Source organism: Miscanthus floridulus, chromosome 19 (genome assembly GCF_019320115.1).
Source record: "Miscanthus floridulus cultivar M001 chromosome 19, ASM1932011v1, whole genome shotgun sequence".
In the NCBI taxonomy this organism is placed as follows: Eukaryota; Viridiplantae; Streptophyta; class Magnoliopsida; order Poales; family Poaceae; genus Miscanthus; species Miscanthus floridulus.
This window is the reverse complement of record NC_089598.1, coordinates 18231164-18250208: the sequence shown is the minus strand read 5'-3', so window position 1 is coordinate 18250208 and position 19045 is coordinate 18231164. Positions and strand designations below refer to the sequence as shown.

The window sequence follows — 19045 nt, the reverse complement described above, 5'->3', positions numbered from 1 at the left end:
ATCAAGAGAAGAGAACAAAGGGAAGATGATCGTCACTGTGTGCTCCTAGTGGTGGCGAGAGATACATGAACTCCGATCTCTTTGCAGCTGTAAGAGAGGAATGCATCACCATGACCTTCTTCTGATCTCGACGCTTGTTCAGATCTGTAGCGGTGACCTGTTATATATGGCTCGGCATGTAATAAAGTTTAGTATCGTTGATCCAATCCAACAAGTTGCTGAGGGGGGCGGGGTTCCATGATATGGAACCTGCTGGCAGTAGGCAGAAGATTGCTACGCATGTGCATTCCATCAGTAAAGACGTGTTCTTGGCTAGGGACCTTTACAGCCTTTTTGAGGATTGATGTATTCAGCAAAGAGTTGTAACACAAACTATAAACCGAGAGCAGCCAATTTTCTACCTTGGATCATAAAGTATCTCGTTTGAAAAAAAATAACCACTTAGCCTCTGAATAAATACTTTAGTTCATCTCAGCCTACTTCATTTATTTGCTTGAATTGTTTGCATCTTGTTTTGAGTTCTAGCAAAGCTAGGACGCAGAATCATCAAAGTAGTAACAAACCTCCAGCCTCCTTTAACAAAGTAGTCATAACTGATGGACAATTAACCAGGCCCATGTTCCAAATGTGGACTGACCATTTCAATTTCATTTTTCTCTTGCTGCGACTCACACTGACCAGTGACCAACGGAAGCCCACTTCCGAGCCACTATTCTATCTGTCACCTCAGCTTAGTGCTTAGCACCACCTCGCTAATCCACACTCCACATCACCAGCTTAAATACTTGTCCCGACCACCCACTCTCGCCGAGCTCATAGCGAGAGCTTTTAACCCAAGTGGGGGCATTAAGTGGTGCGGATGCTTAGCGCTGGCTTCTCTGGGCTTGGGTCTGTGGTGTGCCTTCGCTGGCCTACCCGTCCCAAGTTTGGTAGTGGTTGGCGGGGGCTCTGGCGAAAGCTTTGGGCCTCTCCAAACCTGAAGTTGGCAGGAATGGCGTGAGGCTGGCTTCACAGAGCAGCGATCACTGGCCCGCTTCCAACGGTTGGAGGATAACAGGCCGCTACATTATGAGCCCAATTCAAGCCCAGAGCCTCACTACAACAGACCATCACTTTTTTTTTAATCCACACAATGACTTTTTTCAGTTTGACCGATCGTGCAAGCTACAACTCTGACGAGCTTAAACTTTTCTAGTGTTTCTGAACCACATTTGTCTAGCGTTTCTACAGTTTTTGAACAACATTTGTTCTTTAGCATTCATTTGTTCAGTTAGCAAAGTAGCTCTTGACGTGGACACCAGCGGACCATAACCATTTGTCCAAACAAGATTAGTAGCCATGGGTTAGAGTGGGGCTGCAGCTACAGCAAATATCCCCAAGCTGCAGGGTACAGTCGTCTCTGTGTGCCTACTCCCTCCTCCAGTGAAGAGAATCCAAGAAGCAGCAGTGTCGAGCATCAACCATGGATCATGGATGGCGAGGAGGGGTATTCCTTCTCTGCTGAAGCCATCTTCCTCCTCCAGCGATGGTGGTGGGTGCTGGGGAACAAGAGCACATCGCTTCTGACATCACTCAGGTGAGGTCTTCTACCCTCTCTTGTCATCCAATCTTTTTGGTTCAAATCTCCTTCCTGCTCCTGTTTGTTGCTGACTTGTTGTTGCTAGTGGTGGATTAAGGTGAAATGAGAGATTGATTGTTCTTGTGCAACAATTTCTTCAGCTCATAGGGTGGACACCACTGATCGAGCTGAAGCGAATCACCAGCAAGGCTGGGATTGATGCGCGGATCGTTGGCAAGATGGAGGCTCACCAGCCGCTTTGCTCCATCAAGGATCGCTCTGTTCTGAGGTACCATCTTTTCCTTTTCCCCTTCTTTTCTTCTGCAGACAGAATATGTCTGTGTCGAGCACTCGAGCTACAGTTCCTTATGTTTTCTTCTGAAGAATGACACAAGATGCACACCTGTGCTGACACTTCCTTCCATTTTTTCTTCTGAAGAATGATAGAAGATGCAGAGGAGAGGGGGTTGATTTCACCTGGAGTCACAACACTAGTGGAGCCGACAAGCGGTAACATGGGGTTAGGATTGGTCCTCTTTGCTATTCAGAAAGGTTACAGGCTCATTGCAGTTATGCCAGCTACATATTCGCTTGACAAGCAGATCTTGCTGAGATTCATGGGTGCTGAGTTGTACTTAACTGGTATGATTAGTTGAGAAAGTTACGGCGTCACCTTAATTGCTTTTTTCGGTCAAATTTCCTTGATTAAGGAATTTTATGGGTGGCCTTCTTCCTTTGGGTGTACTGTATGTGCAGATCCGGCCCTTGGCTTTGCGGGCATGTTTGACAAAGTTGAACGGCTCCGAAAACAACTGCCAAATGTACATGTTCTGAATCAAGTTACTAATAGAGCAAATTCTGAAGCCCACTTTAGATTGACCGGTATGGATATAATAATGTGTTCAAATGATGCTTATATCTCGGTAAACAGTAGCTAACTGCTGTCATTTTTATGTATGGAAATAACAGGAGTTAGCTGCTGTGGAATACTTTTTTTTTCTGAGAGTATCATTTATGCATTTACTATATTTATGAAAATTTTGTTTCTTGCTTCTAACACATGCTAATAGGGGTGTAATGGTACGGACATTTCTGACCGACCGCCATACTATGCTAGTGCAAATATCGCTGTATCAGAAATTCAGAACCTGAATCCTTCGTGCAACATGTTACTCTACAGGACCCTGTTGCCATCATACTATAGAAACCCACCAAAATCGTGGACATTACAAGAATTTTGTATTCTAGAACAGTAACAATTACTGGTCAAGATTTGTATTACTAAACAAATTCTGCTGGTACTGTTGTAGCTAATACCTTGCCTACTGTTTACAAACACAGGACCTGAGATCTAGAAGGACACAGCAGGCAAGGTGGACATATTTGTGGCCGGTTCAGGCACAGGTGGCACTGTTTCTGGTGTGGGAAAGTATCTGAAGATGCAAAAGCCAGGCGTCAAGATCATTTGTGTTGAGCCTGCAGAAAGCCCAGTGATTTCAGGTAGTATTACACAAATGTAGAAACAACAGTTAATTCAAAATAATCGTTTGGAAGCCTTGACTCTTGAGCAGTGTGGTTAACAAAATACAATATTTGCTATAAGAATCACAAACTCTAGAATTGTATCTGCACATTGATAAGCATTGGTATTCTTCAGGTGGCGCGCCTGGCAAGCATAAAATCCAGGGAGTAGGGCCAGGATTTATACCTGAAGTCCTGGACACCTCGGTCATCGACGAGACTGTCACCGTGACCACCGAGGAGGCCATGGCGAACGCGAGGAGGCTGGCCAAGGAAGAGGGCTTGCTTGTGGGCATTTCTTCCGGAGCAAACCTGGCAGCTTGCCTGAAGGTTCAGACACACATCCTAGCTAACTGACTCTTCATCTCGGCATCTCGCATTTCAATTTCCCTGCCTGAAGGTTCATACAGTGATCCTTCAAGTGCGTCATCAGGTCGCTTCGAGAGAAGAGAACAAGGGTAAGATGATTGTCACCGTGTTCCCGAGTGGTGGCGAGAGATACATGAACTCCGACCTCTTTGCAGATATGCGAGAGGAGTGTATTGCCATGACATTTTGATCTTTCTCTTTCTTCCGGAAGATAGCAGTTTGGACTGAAAAACACTGAAAAAACAGGGGTTGTGATTTTGTGAGACAGAGCATGATACTGTCAGCAGTCTCCACACAGACATATTTCTGGGACTTGGTACTCATATCTCCAAATAAATGACTGTGGGGGTAAACAAGCTTTACAGCTTATCAAACAATGACCTTTGCCAAAAAAAAAAGCTTATCAAACAATGAACAACTATGTTAAGCACGAAACTTCAGCCATGTGTGAGGAAGAAGCGACTGACAAACATGTGTAATAGGGCTCCAAAATAAGTCAAACCAGTTCCTTCATAGATAACCAAAACATAACTTGCGCAATGCAAGTCAAACATCACTGGTGGTTCAATTGCAGGAACCAAGAATTGAGAAAGAGTGCACTATGGACACTTGCTAATTAGTGTGAGCTGCAGTTCTACCACCCGCCTAGAAAATAAAATGGATCTAAATATATCAAGATGTCATAATTAGATTAGACTCCAGAGGGCACAAGGCCAGCACGAGCTGTGGCATAAGCATGTGCTAGCCCAGAAACAGAGTCCTTGTGACGGTCGATGAACTTCAATCTGAATTTCTTCTCTCCAACTTGGGCTAATGTGCGAAAATTGCTATTCATCAGTCCCTTCGCCAGCAGGATCTTCATGACACAATATCGGGGCACTAGCCGCTTCTCCAGGCTGTATGTGAGCAGGGACGGCCTTTGCAGAATGTCCTGCAGCTCCAGTCCAACCTCGTTGATCAAGAACTGAATCTTGAGGAGAAGGGACTCATCAGATAGTCCTAGAATGCTTGGCATCTTGGACACAACAAAGGCAGCTTCGCTCTCAGAGCAACCAAGACTCCTCTTCAGAAACTCGAGCGTGGCAGCATTCTTCTCTTTGTTGGTACGGGCCATCACTGGTACCATGTGCTTGAACATGGGTTCTGGGCGATCGGCGGGACACCCCAAGGTCTTCTACGCGCAGCAGTAAACCCTTCACGCGCTCTGGTTGGAACCCAATCAGCCACGGGCAATAGAAACGCTTAGACCGCACTGGTGAAACTGCGCGATGTTAGGTTTCATCCTCCTATCAAGGTCCATTTCTAGGATGCTCTTGTTCCCCTTCATGACGGCTAGGACCGGCTCGATCAAGCCGAAGGAGGAGATCAAGAACTCGAGGTTGGGACAGACGTCGCCGGAACGGAGCGCCCGGGAGCCAACCAAGAGGAAGCGGGAGATATGCGGAGCGGACAGGCCGATGCGGTCACGGAGAGCGAGGAGGCGGGGCCCGATCTTGTTTACACAGGAGCGGAGGATCAGCGGGTCCGCGGCGACGACGACGGCGATGTCGGTGCGGGAGAGGCCGCCGCGGGAGAGCAGGGCGAGGACGGCGTCGGGATTGGATGCGGTGTGGAGGTGGGAGTAGCAAAGCTCCTCGAATGGTTTCCCGGCTTCTCTGGATGCCTCTTGGAACGCTTGCTTGGACGCCTTGCGGGCTTGGGTTGGGCTGAGGCCGCAGGCGGCCACGAGGTAGTCCTCGAGGGAGAAGGGGGCGGCCGCGGAGGCGGAGAGGAGGCACGCGCGGTGGTGGTGGATGGGAGAGAGCAGCGGGGACGCGGCGCGGAGCAGAGGGAGGAGGTGGTTTCGGAGGTGCAGCATCGCGGCGGTGCAGCGGGCTCGGGCGGCGGCGCGGTGAGTCGGCGCTGGGTAAGGCGCTCGATTTTCGTTGCCTGGCTGCACACAAATTAATCAATCTTTTTTACTTGAAAAAATAATCTATCACCGTTAATCTATTATTAAATATGTGGGACTTTGTTATTATAAACATACAATGGCCCCGTTCGGCTTACCTCATATTCGACTTGTTTTTTTCAGTCGAAATTATATTTTTCTATCATAACAATTCATCCAGAACAGTGTTTTCAGCCAGTTTCAGTTTAGCTTTTCAACAAAGCAAACAGGACAAAAAAAAAACACTAACTTTTCAGGCAACTCCCATGTAATATTTTCTTCCAGGTATTTTGTCCACCATCCAAACATGCCATAAAAACGGAGAGGCAGTGGGAGGCAGGTATAAGAAGCGGGGGCGGGCTACCTACATAAACCATCTTTGCGCTTGGGGCAATGGCGCACTTATGAGGTCATACCGAGGCGCGTCAATTGCTAGTTGAGAATTTCTGGAAGGGCTCCTCTTCGGAGAGGGGAAAGACCTACAAATCATATTAAAGTTTTTATTTTATACTATTATAAAACATTAATAGTATATAATGTTATAAAATATAAAATCCAAGTTCTCTGAATGAAGTTAGCTGGTCTACAAGTCGTTTCCATGCTTCGAAACATTAGTAATAACATCACCCCTTGTTATCTTTATAGGCTACAAACGAAATGAGGGAATGGATTAGCATTGCGAAGGAATGGAAATGAGCAATCTGATGAGCAGGGAGAGATCTAGGAAGAAGGAATGGAGATGAGCGAGAGCGGCCATAGGGAAAGAGGAGATCAAGGGAGAGATCGTGCTCCTAAGGAAAATAAACTGGAGATATGGGATCGACAGTGCGTCTGTATAGGAGACGATGCCCGATGTCTGTCATATTTTTATTGGCTCCAAGATAGGTGATTTTTTTTTATTCCGGTTGAATCGGTCTAGTACAGGGGTAAACTTGTTGGTTCACAAGGCATCCAAACAGTCTTTCTAGTTCAACATGTAAAATGTTCGTTTACAGCTAGTTTTTTATATAAAACCATGCTTCCAAACAGGCTCCAAAGATACCAAGGAATTATGAATTGTGTGCCACAATACATCGTGATAGTTTCTGATTCCCGCAAAAGATAAGCCAAATCCAAGGCCGTCTTAAGCTTAATAGCATAATCGACTGAAATTCCAGCACTGAACACCATCCACTTTCTAACTGGCACTACTGCACTATGCTACACCAACCCAACGGAAGCCCAGCACTGACTGAAACCCCATCCACTTTCTAACTGGCACTACCGCACTATGCTACACCAATCCAACTAGCCAAGTCATTGACCTACAGCAATACTCTAATCAAAGTGCCTACTGAACCAGGCATCTTGTACGCCTACATCAACCTTGGGTCGTAAACACGGTGTTTATAACCTGCTTCAGGTTGCTGCAGGGCAAGATCTCGATGTCAAGATCAAGTGGTCTGAGCAACTTCTCGGAGGTTTTGGGAACGACACACTTCTTGTATCCCAGCTTTGCAATAGCCATCACCCGCTTGTCCATTCTTGGCACCTTTAAAAAGGAAAATGGAAAGAAATGTTACTACAACTAGTTAAAACAAACTCCATAGACCATAGAACTCTAATGTTTATATTGAAAGTTCTTTTTCACAAAACATTCCGTATGCCACTTAAATCATTTCAACGTATAAATTATCTGACCAGGAGAGCACATTTATTATTAAGGGCGTAATTTGCACTTTTAACATTTGAAAACATCCATACCATTTCACTCTGTTTATAGTTAAGTTTTCTGGGACCAGGATAAACACACCAGTGAGAATATATTGGCTGGGGATATAGCTTCCAGAATAAGTGTAGGGGAATCAGGGATATAGTTTGTAGTCAGTGTTTACTTGTTTAGACAGTAATTTTTTCCAAAATTTTTAGCAGCACAGAAGACGTTTGAGTAGGCTTGTTAGAATAATATAGGTGATTATATTTTTCCCTGAATTCAAACATTAATCTCCACTATTCCTATTGACTAACACATGTAATCTTTTTCCTGTCAAGTGTCAGCTCAGATTACAGATAAAGCATATATACATGAACAGAAGAAGACTTACAGCTCTAAGTTCACCACCGAGGCCGACCTCTCCAATAAATGCAACATCATTTGGGATAGGAAATTCCAAGAAACTGAAACAAGAAAAGAGGATTTCTTAGAACAGTGGAAAAGATATACCAAAACAGGCCCACCCAACTGCTTTTATACAGAAAAGAATGACAAGAAACCATAGAACCATACTTTGTGCTTCACCAATCTGCTTAGTAGGAAGTTTTATCAGTGAATTTTGGTTATTCTAACTACAACCCAAAAATCACAAATGACTGTACAAATATACCATGAGAAAGTAAATAGGGGGGGGGGGGGGGGGGGACTTAGGTACCTATACAAGGTAGAACTAAATCTTGTACCGTTAACAGCTATCTAAAATATAGCGCAAAATTACTACCTGCTGCAAATTGAAGCTGCTATGGCCAAATCTCCTGCAGTCTCAGTCAACTTGAAGCCACTCACAACATTCAAAAAAATAGTCTGCAGTGCACAAGAAATAGCACCAGAAGAACATGAGAAGAAAAATAGAACATTACTGTATGTTTATATTGTCCCAAAAACCAAAAATTAGCAAATTAAGAGTGTGTCAATGCAACAAACATGTCAGGACATCAACAAACCACCTGCTCTAATGTTAGTGTAAATTAAGTCATCAGACCACATTGATGCAAGTAATAAGCCTACATGTAGTGGCAGCCAACTGATTGCATCTCAGAATTAACACCAACACACTGTAAAGAAATATATATCGCCTGACATAGTGATAGTTATATATTTGTATCTCAGAATTAACACCAACACACTGTAAAGAAATATATATCACCTGACATAGTAATAGTTATATATATGAACTTACAGTATCCTGAAGTTGTAGGCCTGCTTGCTTCATAAGAACCTACAAAACAAGAAAAGTAAATATCATTGCACAAAGTTTAGGTAAGAAACTCTTGGTCAATCGGTTGAATTGTGGCTCACGGGTGTACGATTCTAACCAGGGATCAAATTTTGGCTGTGCAACTTGGTGTGAGCATGTCTCAGTGAAAAGTGTGTACTTCTCCTTGAGCTCATGAATTTATCTCTGGTCGATGTAAAATCAAAGCAAGTACCAGTACATGGACGTCAGTTTAAGAGGAAGTGAAAGGAGCGAGACCATGCGGAGTAGGTACAGAAAGGGGGGCCTCAGAAGAGGTAGTGAAGCCCTTTATTTAAGGCGAGGCAAGAGAGGTCTTTTAGGACCACATACACATACCCTACTGGATGCAGACCCCGAGGGAAGTAAGGAAGCGAAGGATCGACCTTTAGTTTAGAGTGGCTGTCCTATTTGCTTGCCCATGCGTGCTTTGTGTGATTGTGTCAATGGTTGTAATTTCAAAAAAGACACCACATCCCACATGTTTAATCCTTGTCATCTGGAAACCATAACCTCCTTTTTCTCTTATTCCAGCAGATGCGCAAGAAAACATGCAAAACTAATTCTGCTAGAAGGCTAATATACATATGAATATATGATAAACTTATCAGAGAACTGTCCACATTTATAATAAGCTAAACTCATTCTAACACAGATGACTTGTTGAAATGAGATGACATCTAATCTGGTAACTCAGCTTAAGGTGCTATGGCAAAGGGTTATGGCAAGCATGATCAAACTAATGCGAACTTGACTGACAAAATGACGAGATGGATACAAAAGTCAAGTCTGGTGCTATTTATGCAGCTTTAATGCCAAAATTAACCAAAAAAAGGCATTTATGCTAGGTGCAGTGCTTTATTGGTTGGGATGTATTGACACTTACAGAGATTATGACATCAGCCCTGCTTGACGGTATGCCAACTACTTGTCCAGAACGATGAGAACCAGAAACACACAATGCCTGCAAATGGAAGAAATTGCGCCTCACAGAAGTCCCTTAAACTTAAACTATAGGTAGGTACTCATAGCTCAAGTATATGATAGTACTATGGTAAGAAAGAAACAATGTGAAACATTGGAAGAAAAATAATTTAGCCACTTCAATAAGATACCAGTAACCATATGAAGACTGAAGTACCTGAACTTCAAGAGCAAAGGTCCTAGATCCATCTAAAATAACAGCTACAGCAAGCCCAGCCAGAATTTCAGAATCAGAGTCATGCTCAGTTAAGAACATCTGGCTTGGATTCAGAACAGCTTGCAGACCAAATTCGGCCATCTCAAATACACCAAGCTGGAACAGTAAGAGAAAAGAGAACAAGTGAATACAGGTTCTTTGATATCTTCCAAAAAGAACAGTTTGATGTCGTATGAACAAAAAAATGAACAGGGATATAAAATTAAAAAGAGGATAGGTAAATATATCTCAAATGTAAGGTTTACAACACAGATAAATTGTAGCACATACTGGTTGGTGCTGTAGCTGGGATTCTGATTAGACAGCCAAAATTATGGAGTTACACAGCAGTACACACTATGCTTTCCTAATAGAGGATCCCACTCCAGTAACAACTACCTCATTGACAATGCTACACTTGTATGAGTCTTATTTTATGAAGATGATGTCCATGAACAAGAGACTGAAGAAGGTAACACCCAATCTGGCAAGAGAAGGGCAGAGCTCTAGATGGACAATGCCAGCACATTAAGGGAAGGCAAATGATGGAAGACCATGATTATTGGGGTAAATGGAAAGGGAAGGGCTAGGGCAAGGCAGAAAGTCAGATTAGAAGGGGAAAGTTAATGATTATTGGGATTCTTTTCTCATGAAACTTGTATTCATGAATAGGATTATCGTTGTCCGTTACCGTTACCTCGTTAATCCATGTGCACCATTGCCCTCCACTAGAAGCTTGTTTGGTACATAAGTTTGTAACTTCGTTTCAAGCCCAAGGACAGAGACAAGTTTGAATATGTGATAATTCAAAACAATAGAATGTAAAATGTCAATGACTTACATTTGCTCCAGCAACGTCTAATAATCTGTGAATCCGATGGACTAGCCTTTGTTCAAATACATTAGTATTATAACCAGGTAAATTAGTTATAGTAGATGAATGCCGGAATTGTGTCATCTAGGGATTGTCTTGTCAGTTCACATGAATCAGGAAATAGCGTCTATGCCCAACATAATCATGAGTCGTGCCCATTTTGCAGATTAATCCAGTATTGCAGCACTAATATTTGTGTACGGAGCAAATTTAGTTTAAGACATAGGAGCGTACCTCATCGGTTGAACCAAAACGGTTCTTCACTGACCGCAACAATCGATGGGATGAGCACCTCTCTCCCTGAAATGAGAACAAGAAGCTTTTGTCAGGTTTAACATCTAGAATACATGAAATTGTGCAAATAAGACTTGAAATAAGCAGCATATTTTAAAGCTCTATCATTTTAGCATTTCACATGTTATCATCTTACACGTTTACAAAGTACAAACAAGTACTACCTGTATGAGCTAGATCATTATATCTTCTATGATACGAACAACAACACATAAAAAAACATTTGAAAAGTTCAAGAAATGTTCATATTTGACCTTTGAAAATACAACAACAACAACATAGCCTTTCAGTCCCAAGCAAGTTAGGGTAGGCTAGAGTTGAAACCCACCAAGAGCCCAAGTCACGGTTCAGACACTTCAATAGCTGTTTTCCAAGTACTTCTATTCAAACATAGATCTCTAGGTATATCCCAAGCTTTCAAATCTCTTTTTATTGCCTCCCTCCATGTCAATTTCGGTCTTCCTCTACCTCTCCTCATATTATTAGCTTGGCTTAGGACTCCACAATGCACTGGTGCCTCGGGAGGTCTCCTTTGGACATGGCCAAACCACCTCAACCGATGTTGGACAAGTTTTTCTTCAATTGGTGCTACCTCTAGGCGATCACGTATAATCATCATTCCGAACTCGGTCCATTCTTATGTGACCGCAAATCCATCGCAACATACGCATTTCTGCAACACTCAGTTGTTGAACATGTCGAATCTTTGTAGGCCAATATTCTGCTCCATACAACATAGCCGATCTAATCGTTGTTCTATAGAACTTGCCTTTTAGCTTTTGTGGTACCTTCTTGTCACAGAGAATGCCAGAAGCTTGTCGCCACTTGATCCACCCTGCTTTTATTCTATGGCTAACGTTCGCATCAATATCTCCATCCCTCTGTAGCATCGATCCCAGATACCGAAAGATATCCTTCTTAGGCACTACTTGACCTTCCAAACTCACATCTCCCTCCTCCTGTACAACTCCGCCAAAGTCGCATCTCATGTATTCGGTTTTAGTTCTGCTCAATATAAAACCTTTAGACTCAAGGGTCTGCCGCCATAACTCTAGTTTCCTATTTACTTCCGCCTGGCTTTCGTCCACTAACACTACATCAACAGCGAACAACATACACCAAAGGATATCCCCTTGTATGTTCCTAGTAACCTTATCCATTACCAAGGCAAAGAGATACGGGCTTAAGGCTGGCCCTTGATGAAGTCCAATTTTAATCGGGAAGTAATCTGTGTTACCATCGGTTGTTCGAACACTAGTCACAACATTGTTGTACATGTCCTTGATGAGGGTCACGTACTTTGATGGGACTTTATGTTTATCCAAAGACCACCACATAACATTTCTTGGTATCTTGTCATAAGCCTTCTCTAAGTCAATGAAAACCAAGTGGAGGTCCTTCTTCTGCTCTCTAAACCGCTCCATAATATGTCTTATTAAGGGGCAATCTGTGGTTGACCTTCCGGGCATGAAACCAAATTGGTTTGTTGATATCTGTGTCGTTCCTCGCAGGCGCTTGCTCGATGACTCACTCCCATAACTTCATAGTGTGACTCATCAACTTAATTCCCCGATAATTAGTACAACTTTGGATATCTCTCTTGTTCTTGTAGATTGGTACCAATATGCTTCTTCTCCACTCCTCAGGCATCTTGTTCGATCGAAAGATATTGTTGAACATTTTGGTTAGCCATACTATAGCTATATCCCCGAGACATCTCCACACCTTGATTAGGATACCATCAGGGCCCATCGCTTTGCCCCCTTTCATCCTTTTCAAAACTTCTCTGACCTCCGATTCTTGAATCCTCCGCACAAAGCGCTTGTTAGTGTCATCAAACGAGTCGTCCAGCTGAACGGTGGTGTTCTCGTTCTCGCCATTGAACAATTTATCAAAATACTCTTGTCATCTATGTCTGATCTCATCCTCCTTCACCAAGAGCTGCTCCCTCTCATCCTTTATGCACTTGACTTGGTTGAAGTCCCTTGTCTTCCTATCGCGAGCCCTAGCCATCCTATAAATGTCCTTCTCTCCATCCTTCGTACTCAAACGTCGGTAAAGATCCTCATAGGCCCGCCCCTTTGCCTCACTCACCGCTCGTTTTGTAGTCTTCTTTGCCACCTTGTACTTCTCTATGTTGTTTGCACACCTGTCATGACACAAGCGCTTATAGCACGATATAGCTCTAGTATGGCTAACCAAGATGTTCAACAATATCTTTCGATCGAACAAGATGCCTGAGGAGTGGAGAAAAATCATATTTGACCTTTGAAAATCATTTAGAATTTTCCCAGGAAGAATCAAGTATTTGTTTTGTGTGCGGCACAATATTTGGATGCAGTAATTCACCAACCTCCATATAAAGAACAACATCCACTATGTGCTCTAAGAGGCGAGGACCAGCAATATCACCAGTTTTCGTAACATGTCCAATCTGAGAAGTAAAGAAGAATAGACAGGGTGCAACAAATGAGTAGAAATAAAGGCAGACATTTGTCTAGTTGTTTCATAAATAATGGCAAACTTCTTGCATGGTGCTTAGCTTACCAAGAAAACAGGGATATTAGTCAGCTTTGCAAATCGTAACAAGGCAGAGGTGCATTCTTTAACCTGTTATCCAGAAAAGTAAGAGAGATTTGCAACCAGTCATGACAGTATCTATCATTATCATGGAAAAAGTGGAATGAAACTGATCTAGTATAACAGTAAATAAAGCTAATATAAATAACCAGTCAATAATGGAAGACATATAATATTGGCATGCTAGTATAATCAGGAAAATATTAGGTTAGGTGAACTGATAGAAGCACCTGTGACAAATTACCAGCACTTCCAGCAAATGATCTGACATAAACTGTTTGAATTGAATCGATAATAAGAGCTTTTGGAGAGAGTGGTTGGATTTTGTCCAAGATATCCTGTGAAACAAATATTTTAGAGGACCAGAAACTGTACGTAAGAATCAGAGGGGCTCCTAAGGTTTCTTCCGAGGAATATCTTAATAAGAACTGATAAAAAGAGATCCTATAATACTTTTAGTCAGGGTTATTATCATCTGTTAAATCTACTTTTTAGATCGCATGCAGACTGCTCTGTTTTATTAGATAATCAGTATTGTAAAAAAATCATCAAATTATTTGGTTCTCAAACTGTTAAATTTGCTTTGTTGATATGAATTTTGAACAATATTGGTATTTATAGAAAAATTACAGACAAGGGTAATATTGATGCATGTTGAACCCTAAATGGTAAATCTGAGTAAATGAGCACAGAACAAAATACCTACCCTATCAGTAGTCTTATTCGACCTGTTCGTTTCGGCTGAATTGGCTTATAACTTTATAAGCCATGGCTGAAAGTACTGCTGGCTAGTTTGGTGTGAGAGAAAAACATTGTTCAAGCTGTGGATTATAAGCCAGATACGAGCGAATAAGCCGAAACGAACAGGCTGATTAGCTGTCGTGAGGAAATCCCATATATGTGAAAAACGAGATTTGAGATGAACACCGAGTTTCCTACATGCTTTTGGTACTCCAGAGCATCACGTGACAATAACTTTATTTGATGAAACTACAAGGAGTTTCCCAAGGGTAATAAAGACTAGAGTATGTTGACCTTACATAAAAATGGATCTATGATCCAAATAAATTTAGGAGTATGCACAAGTAGTGCCAACTGAGAAAACTACCTCAATATCCGTACCAGAGTAGAGGTACAAGTTGCTAGACGTGATACTCATCCGGTCAGCCCTGTTTCCAATTTGCTCAATACTCTGGAGCAGAGTTACAAAGTTAGCAAAGAGTGTTGTAAGATTCTACAAATCATTGGACAGAAGAAACATGAAAGATCATATAGATCCGTCCAAGAAGTTTCAGAGAATAAGACAACATAAATAAGGACGTGCAAGTTACAGAGATCGGATAAGACCATAAGGATTTAAGAAATTGTGAAGTCCGATAAAGGAATGCCTGTCATAACTAACCTCCTCACCAGACACATATACAACAGGAGAAGACTCCTTGGCCTTGAAATCCTCCAATATATTCGAAGCAAGCTGCAAGTACAGAAAATGGGAAAACACGTTTTTCAGACTCCAGCAAGAGAAACATCTGTTACATTCCAAAAGTTAAGTTACGATGTTATAGGAAACTGCATAACTCAAAATGGAAGAAATCAATCAGAAATATATTGAAGGGTATAAGGTGGATCAAATGAACGTGCAAAGAAAATAAGCCGGTCAAACTATGACCTGATAGCCAAATGTGTATTATCCTATACCTGTAACATCAATGAACTTTTGCCAACACCTGGATCCCCACCGACTAAAATCAAGGATCCTGCATAAGTTTGATGGAATAGATTGATTCATCGGATAAAGAAATATTTATGACATGTCAGTTGTCATTATACGCAGGAGAGCTGTGCATCATTATTACAGAAAGTTTTTACATCTGTCCACAATGTGAAAATTACAACACAAGACAACATGCTAGTTGCTGACACTTGATTTACAGGAAAAGAAAATCAATCGGAAAGGGAAAAAAGAAAGTATGCCTACGATCAGATGCTAGGATGATTCCTACTGTATGCTTGGCTCCAGATAAACTCCACATTTATCTTTCTCAAAACTAGTAACCACAACAGGGAATGCTTCTTATGGTATCCATAAAATCCTATGCTTGGTGGTTTGCCAAATAACACATAGAAGAAATGCAAAGAAGCCAAAGCCAAGAAGAACAATCAGAAAAAGTGTGGCATGTAGAGCAGATAACTTGTAACACTATTGAGGTGCAGCTAAGTCCTGAGTTAACTCAGAGCAATTTAAAACAGTCTGGAATCACAAGGCAATTATAAATTATATGTTACTTACCAGCACATAGTTTGCTACAGATTCACTATGTAGTATTGTAAGCCTGATTTGGTGCCATTTCAGATAGGAGAAGCATAAAATTCTAAAAGGATTGGCACTTAAGCAGCAGCATATTTACTGGAACGTTATTTCTCTCAGCATTATAAAAGCTTTAGTGCAACCAAAAGTTTATTGCAAATATGAACCCTGATCCTGATGCCTGAAGGGCTGGAAGGTAAAGATTGTGTTCAACCAGTGCCATAAAATTTAAGTGATGGTTTACCAGGAACAATGCCACCACCAAGCACTCGAGAGATCTCCATCCCGAAACTCCCCCACCTACAAAGAAGACAAATACATATGCAATCAGCTCATAACGAAAGAAGAACGAAATTCCTCAAAGAGTTGCCCATTAATTGAATTGAATGGAGCTAATATAATTCAATTGCTTCCCCGATGCATTAGATAAGGAGACACTGAATACGGCCTTCAAAATTTTCTCATAATGACAAATATTGAGCTGGGTGAGAAATGTTTACAGGGGTATGCGCCACTGTGCCTGGTCGACCCCCTTGTTCACCTCCTGAAGGCTCTGCGGCACCATCTCCTTGGCCTTCTGAGGAATCCACGATCGGCCGATGTGGTGCGACCCCTCCACAGCGGCACCACCGCCGTCAGGCCCTGGGACGTACTTGTCCACGGTCCCAATCGCATTGCAGTGGCGGCATTTGCCCCACCACTGTGAATCGCCCTCCCCGCAGTTGCTGCACACGTACGAGCTCCTCTCCTTGCCGCCCTTACCCGCGGGCCTCCGCGCCGCCGCCACCGACGACCACTTGACCTGGTGGTTCCCGCGGAGCGCGCTCGCCTGCTTCTTCCCCTTCTCCTTTACGCCCGCCTCCTCCTCGTCCTGGAGCTCTCCCGTCTCTTCCCCCTCCTCGTCCTCCTGCTCCTCCTCTTCATCCTTCTCCTCGTCCTTCTCCTCCACGGTGGTGGACGACGAAGGAGGTGGGGACCCCTGCTTGACGATGCGGCCCGAGACGGGGTCGTAGACGCCCCAGGCATCCGACACAGCGGGGGCCTCGGAATCGGAGGCGGAGGCGGAAGGGAGCGCCGCGGAGGCGCTGAGGCTGTCGGTGAGCGGGTCGTAGGTGGCCCATCCTGCGCCGCCGGGTGTGGGCGAGGTTGAAGAGGACAGGAAGCGCGGGCGGGCGGAGAGCGGGGAGCGGGGGAGACGAGGGTTCAGGGGGCGGGGGAGACGAGGGTTCGTGGGGAGGAGGCGGCGGCGGGAGAGGTGGAGGAGCGAGCGGAACATCGCGGCGTGCGGGTGGGGCATGGAAGACGAACGGGGTTTCAACTTTCGAAGGGTTTTTGGCCGGGGTTTTGGAGGAGAATGGGGGGCCGCGACGCAAGCGTGCCGGCGCGGGAAGAGAGGGGAAAGCGGCGACGAACTCGGGAGGTGGGCCGAGTGCGGCACGGGTGGTGTGCTCGTATCTCGGGTTGAAGGCCTCTTGGCAGGACTGGGGTGGGGTTCACGACGAGCTTGTTTTTGTGGCTTCAGCTTCCGCCAAAAAAAGACCCCTCGTTTTCACCATTTTTATCATGGATTATTGATTTTGTATGTGTTCGTTTAGCAGGAATTTCGCTTACACAAATGCTATATAACACACGTGTGTTTTAGCGCAAAAAAATACATGGATTTTTTTCCCAAGAATAACACGGCCTACATCCCCACAGTCTCCGCCGTGCTACGCGCCATGCTCTACACCGCGCACCCGACGGAGTCCGGTGGCAGCGGCGCGCCGCCACGGTGCAGCCCCGACCAGGAGAACATGCCGCTACCCGTGGACTCGCTACAGTTTGAGCGCACCTCCAGCACGGGCTCTGCGGCTGCCTCTGCGACGCCGCGCGGCGCCACCGCCGCCGCCCTCCTCGTAGGCCTTGCGCTAAGCCTGATGATTGGCTGGTGGGATACGTTCTTGTGAGCCGAACCAAGAGCGCTGGAGGGCGTGGTGGAACCTTGTTGATACAAGTATTTTGTAGTAGTTGTTAGCAGGGAGTCGCTGGTGGCGGTAGTGGATCTGTGATTTATTCTTCCATAGAAAAAAAAAATTGTGATGTGTGATCTGTAATCTATGGAGGCTAGAGGTAGAAGAATGGTATAGGCTATTGGATCTTAATCCTATGATGCAAAAAAAAATCATGTGTTGAAACTGCATAAAACACATGGTTGTGTAGTAGACAGACTCTTTTGATTAAGCCGGTGAAAAAAACACCACAAAAATCTTGCCAAAGATTTTTTGAAAACACTGCGACACGATGATGGCATGACACCCTCACCATTGAGGGCACGCCTAGCAGAAACAGTAGCCTTAGAAAAAAGTGGGTAGGATTGGAAAACATCTGTCATGTTCGCTTGACTGATAAGTCATGGCTGAAAATATTATTGACTGATTTATTGTAAGAGAAAAATATTTTTCGTTTGGTGAAAAAGTATGGCTTATAAGCCATGCGAACAGGACGATCATCCTGGAAACGGATGCCCAGGTGGTGGTCAACTTTATTAAGAATCAGCTTTTTGATAGATCTCCTTTGGGTATGATGTTTAGAGAGATTAGAACTAAAATATTATATGATTTTAATGTGTGTACCAGCTCTCACTACCCTCGGGCTTGTAATGAAGTTGCTCATACATTAGCCGCTATGGGTTTATAAACTGTAAAAGTGTTTCTATGCTGTGGCAGGACCATTTGCCTGAGTCTATGAACCTGCTAATGTCTAGCGATTTGTCTAGATGAATGTATTAATGGAAATCTTTTCCATCTCAAAAAAGTGTAGTCCACGTAAGAAACATTCGTGAGTTGAGGACAATAGTGTTAGGATAGTCTCCCAATGCAAGCAATCATCCTCTATTTGCTTCCTTGCCTTGGATGCAACTTTTCGTCAGCGAGGTGATCAAGGGGTGTTTGGTTCCATAGACTAAATTTTAGTCCATGTCACATCGGACGTTCGGATGCTATTTAGGAGAACTAAATATGAGTTAATTATAAAACTAATTACATAGATGGAGACTAATTTACGAGACGAATTTATTAAGCCTAATTAATCCACCATTAGCGCATATTTACTGTAGCACTACATTGTCAAATCATGGACTAATTAGGCTTAAAAAATTCGTCTCTCAAATTAGCCACAATCTGTGCAATTAGTTATTTTTTTCATCTATATTTAATACTTCATGCATATGTCAAACATCCGATGGGATAGGGGCTAAAATTTTTCCCTAGAAACCGCTTCGTTGCCCCAACACGCTCCTCGAGTGCTGCCTTCTTCTGTCAGACCAAGTCATTTCTGCAGGAGTCTATGACAACCTGCGGGACCCACCATTGATCGTGACATGTCAGCTTGTTGAGGACGTGGAAGATGGGGCAGCACGTTAGAGCGGTGCACTGGGGAAGCCCTAACCAGGGCTGCAAGGATAGC

The 19045-nt window shown here is 43.6% G+C and overlaps 2 protein-coding genes, 1 non-coding gene and 2 pseudogenes across 4 annotated transcripts in view; 3 read left to right on the top strand and 2 right to left on the bottom strand.

The window, feature by feature from the left end:
- The window catches only part of LOC136528210 (exopolygalacturonase-like), a 269570-nt gene that overhangs the window by 187935 nt on the left and 62590 nt on the right, over nucleotides 1-19045 (top strand). The window lies entirely within an intron of this gene.
- On the top strand, nucleotides 1371-3754 carry LOC136528208 (cysteine synthase-like; annotated as a pseudogene).
- On the bottom strand, nucleotides 3991-5464 carry LOC136528206 (transcription termination factor MTEF1, chloroplastic-like; annotated as a pseudogene).
- LOC136529993 (U4 spliceosomal RNA) lies at nucleotides 5754-5896 on the top strand. The gene has a single exon (XR_010777505.1). It is a non-coding gene; the product is annotated as a U4 spliceosomal RNA (small nuclear RNA).
- LOC136528203 (uncharacterized) lies at nucleotides 6028-17067 on the bottom strand. 2 transcript variants are annotated; one of them, XM_066521135.1, is made up of 15 exons: nucleotides 16102-17067; nucleotides 15846-15901; nucleotides 14992-15050; nucleotides 14696-14767; nucleotides 14402-14485; nucleotides 13524-13631; nucleotides 13261-13323; nucleotides 13067-13147; nucleotides 10654-10719; nucleotides 9507-9662; nucleotides 9252-9329; nucleotides 8312-8350; nucleotides 7853-7935; nucleotides 7463-7535; nucleotides 6028-6909 (listed from the first exon to the last, which is right to left on the bottom strand). In XM_066521135.1, exons 1-15 carry the CDS (start codon nucleotides 16896-16898, stop codon nucleotides 6739-6741), a joined length of 1986 nt encoding a protein of 661 aa, XP_066377232.1. In that variant the 5' UTR covers nucleotides 16899-17067; the 3' UTR covers nucleotides 6028-6738. The 2 variants fall into 2 exon arrangements, 1 of the variants encoding a protein (XP_066377232.1); XR_010776999.1 differs by lacking the exon at nucleotides 6028-6909 and adding an exon at nucleotides 8448-8533 and having other exon boundaries at nucleotides 7521-7535.

What these genes read in the sequence shown, in the direction of transcription:
- LOC136528203 (XM_066521135.1), bottom strand. Translation starts at nt 16,898, where the DNA reads ATGCCCCACCCGCACGCCGCGATGTTCCGCTCGCTCCTCCACCTCTCC. An exon ending in TATATGTGTCTGGTGAGGAG is followed by an intron (nt 14,486 to 14,695) that starts GTTAGTTATGAC and finishes ACTCTGCTCCAG; the next exon opens with AGTATTGAGCAAATTGGAAA. An exon ending in CCTTTGCTCTTGAAGTTCAG is followed by an intron (nt 9,330 to 9,506) that starts GTACTTCAGTCT and finishes TTCCATTTGCAG; the next exon opens with GCATTGTGTGTTTCTGGTTC.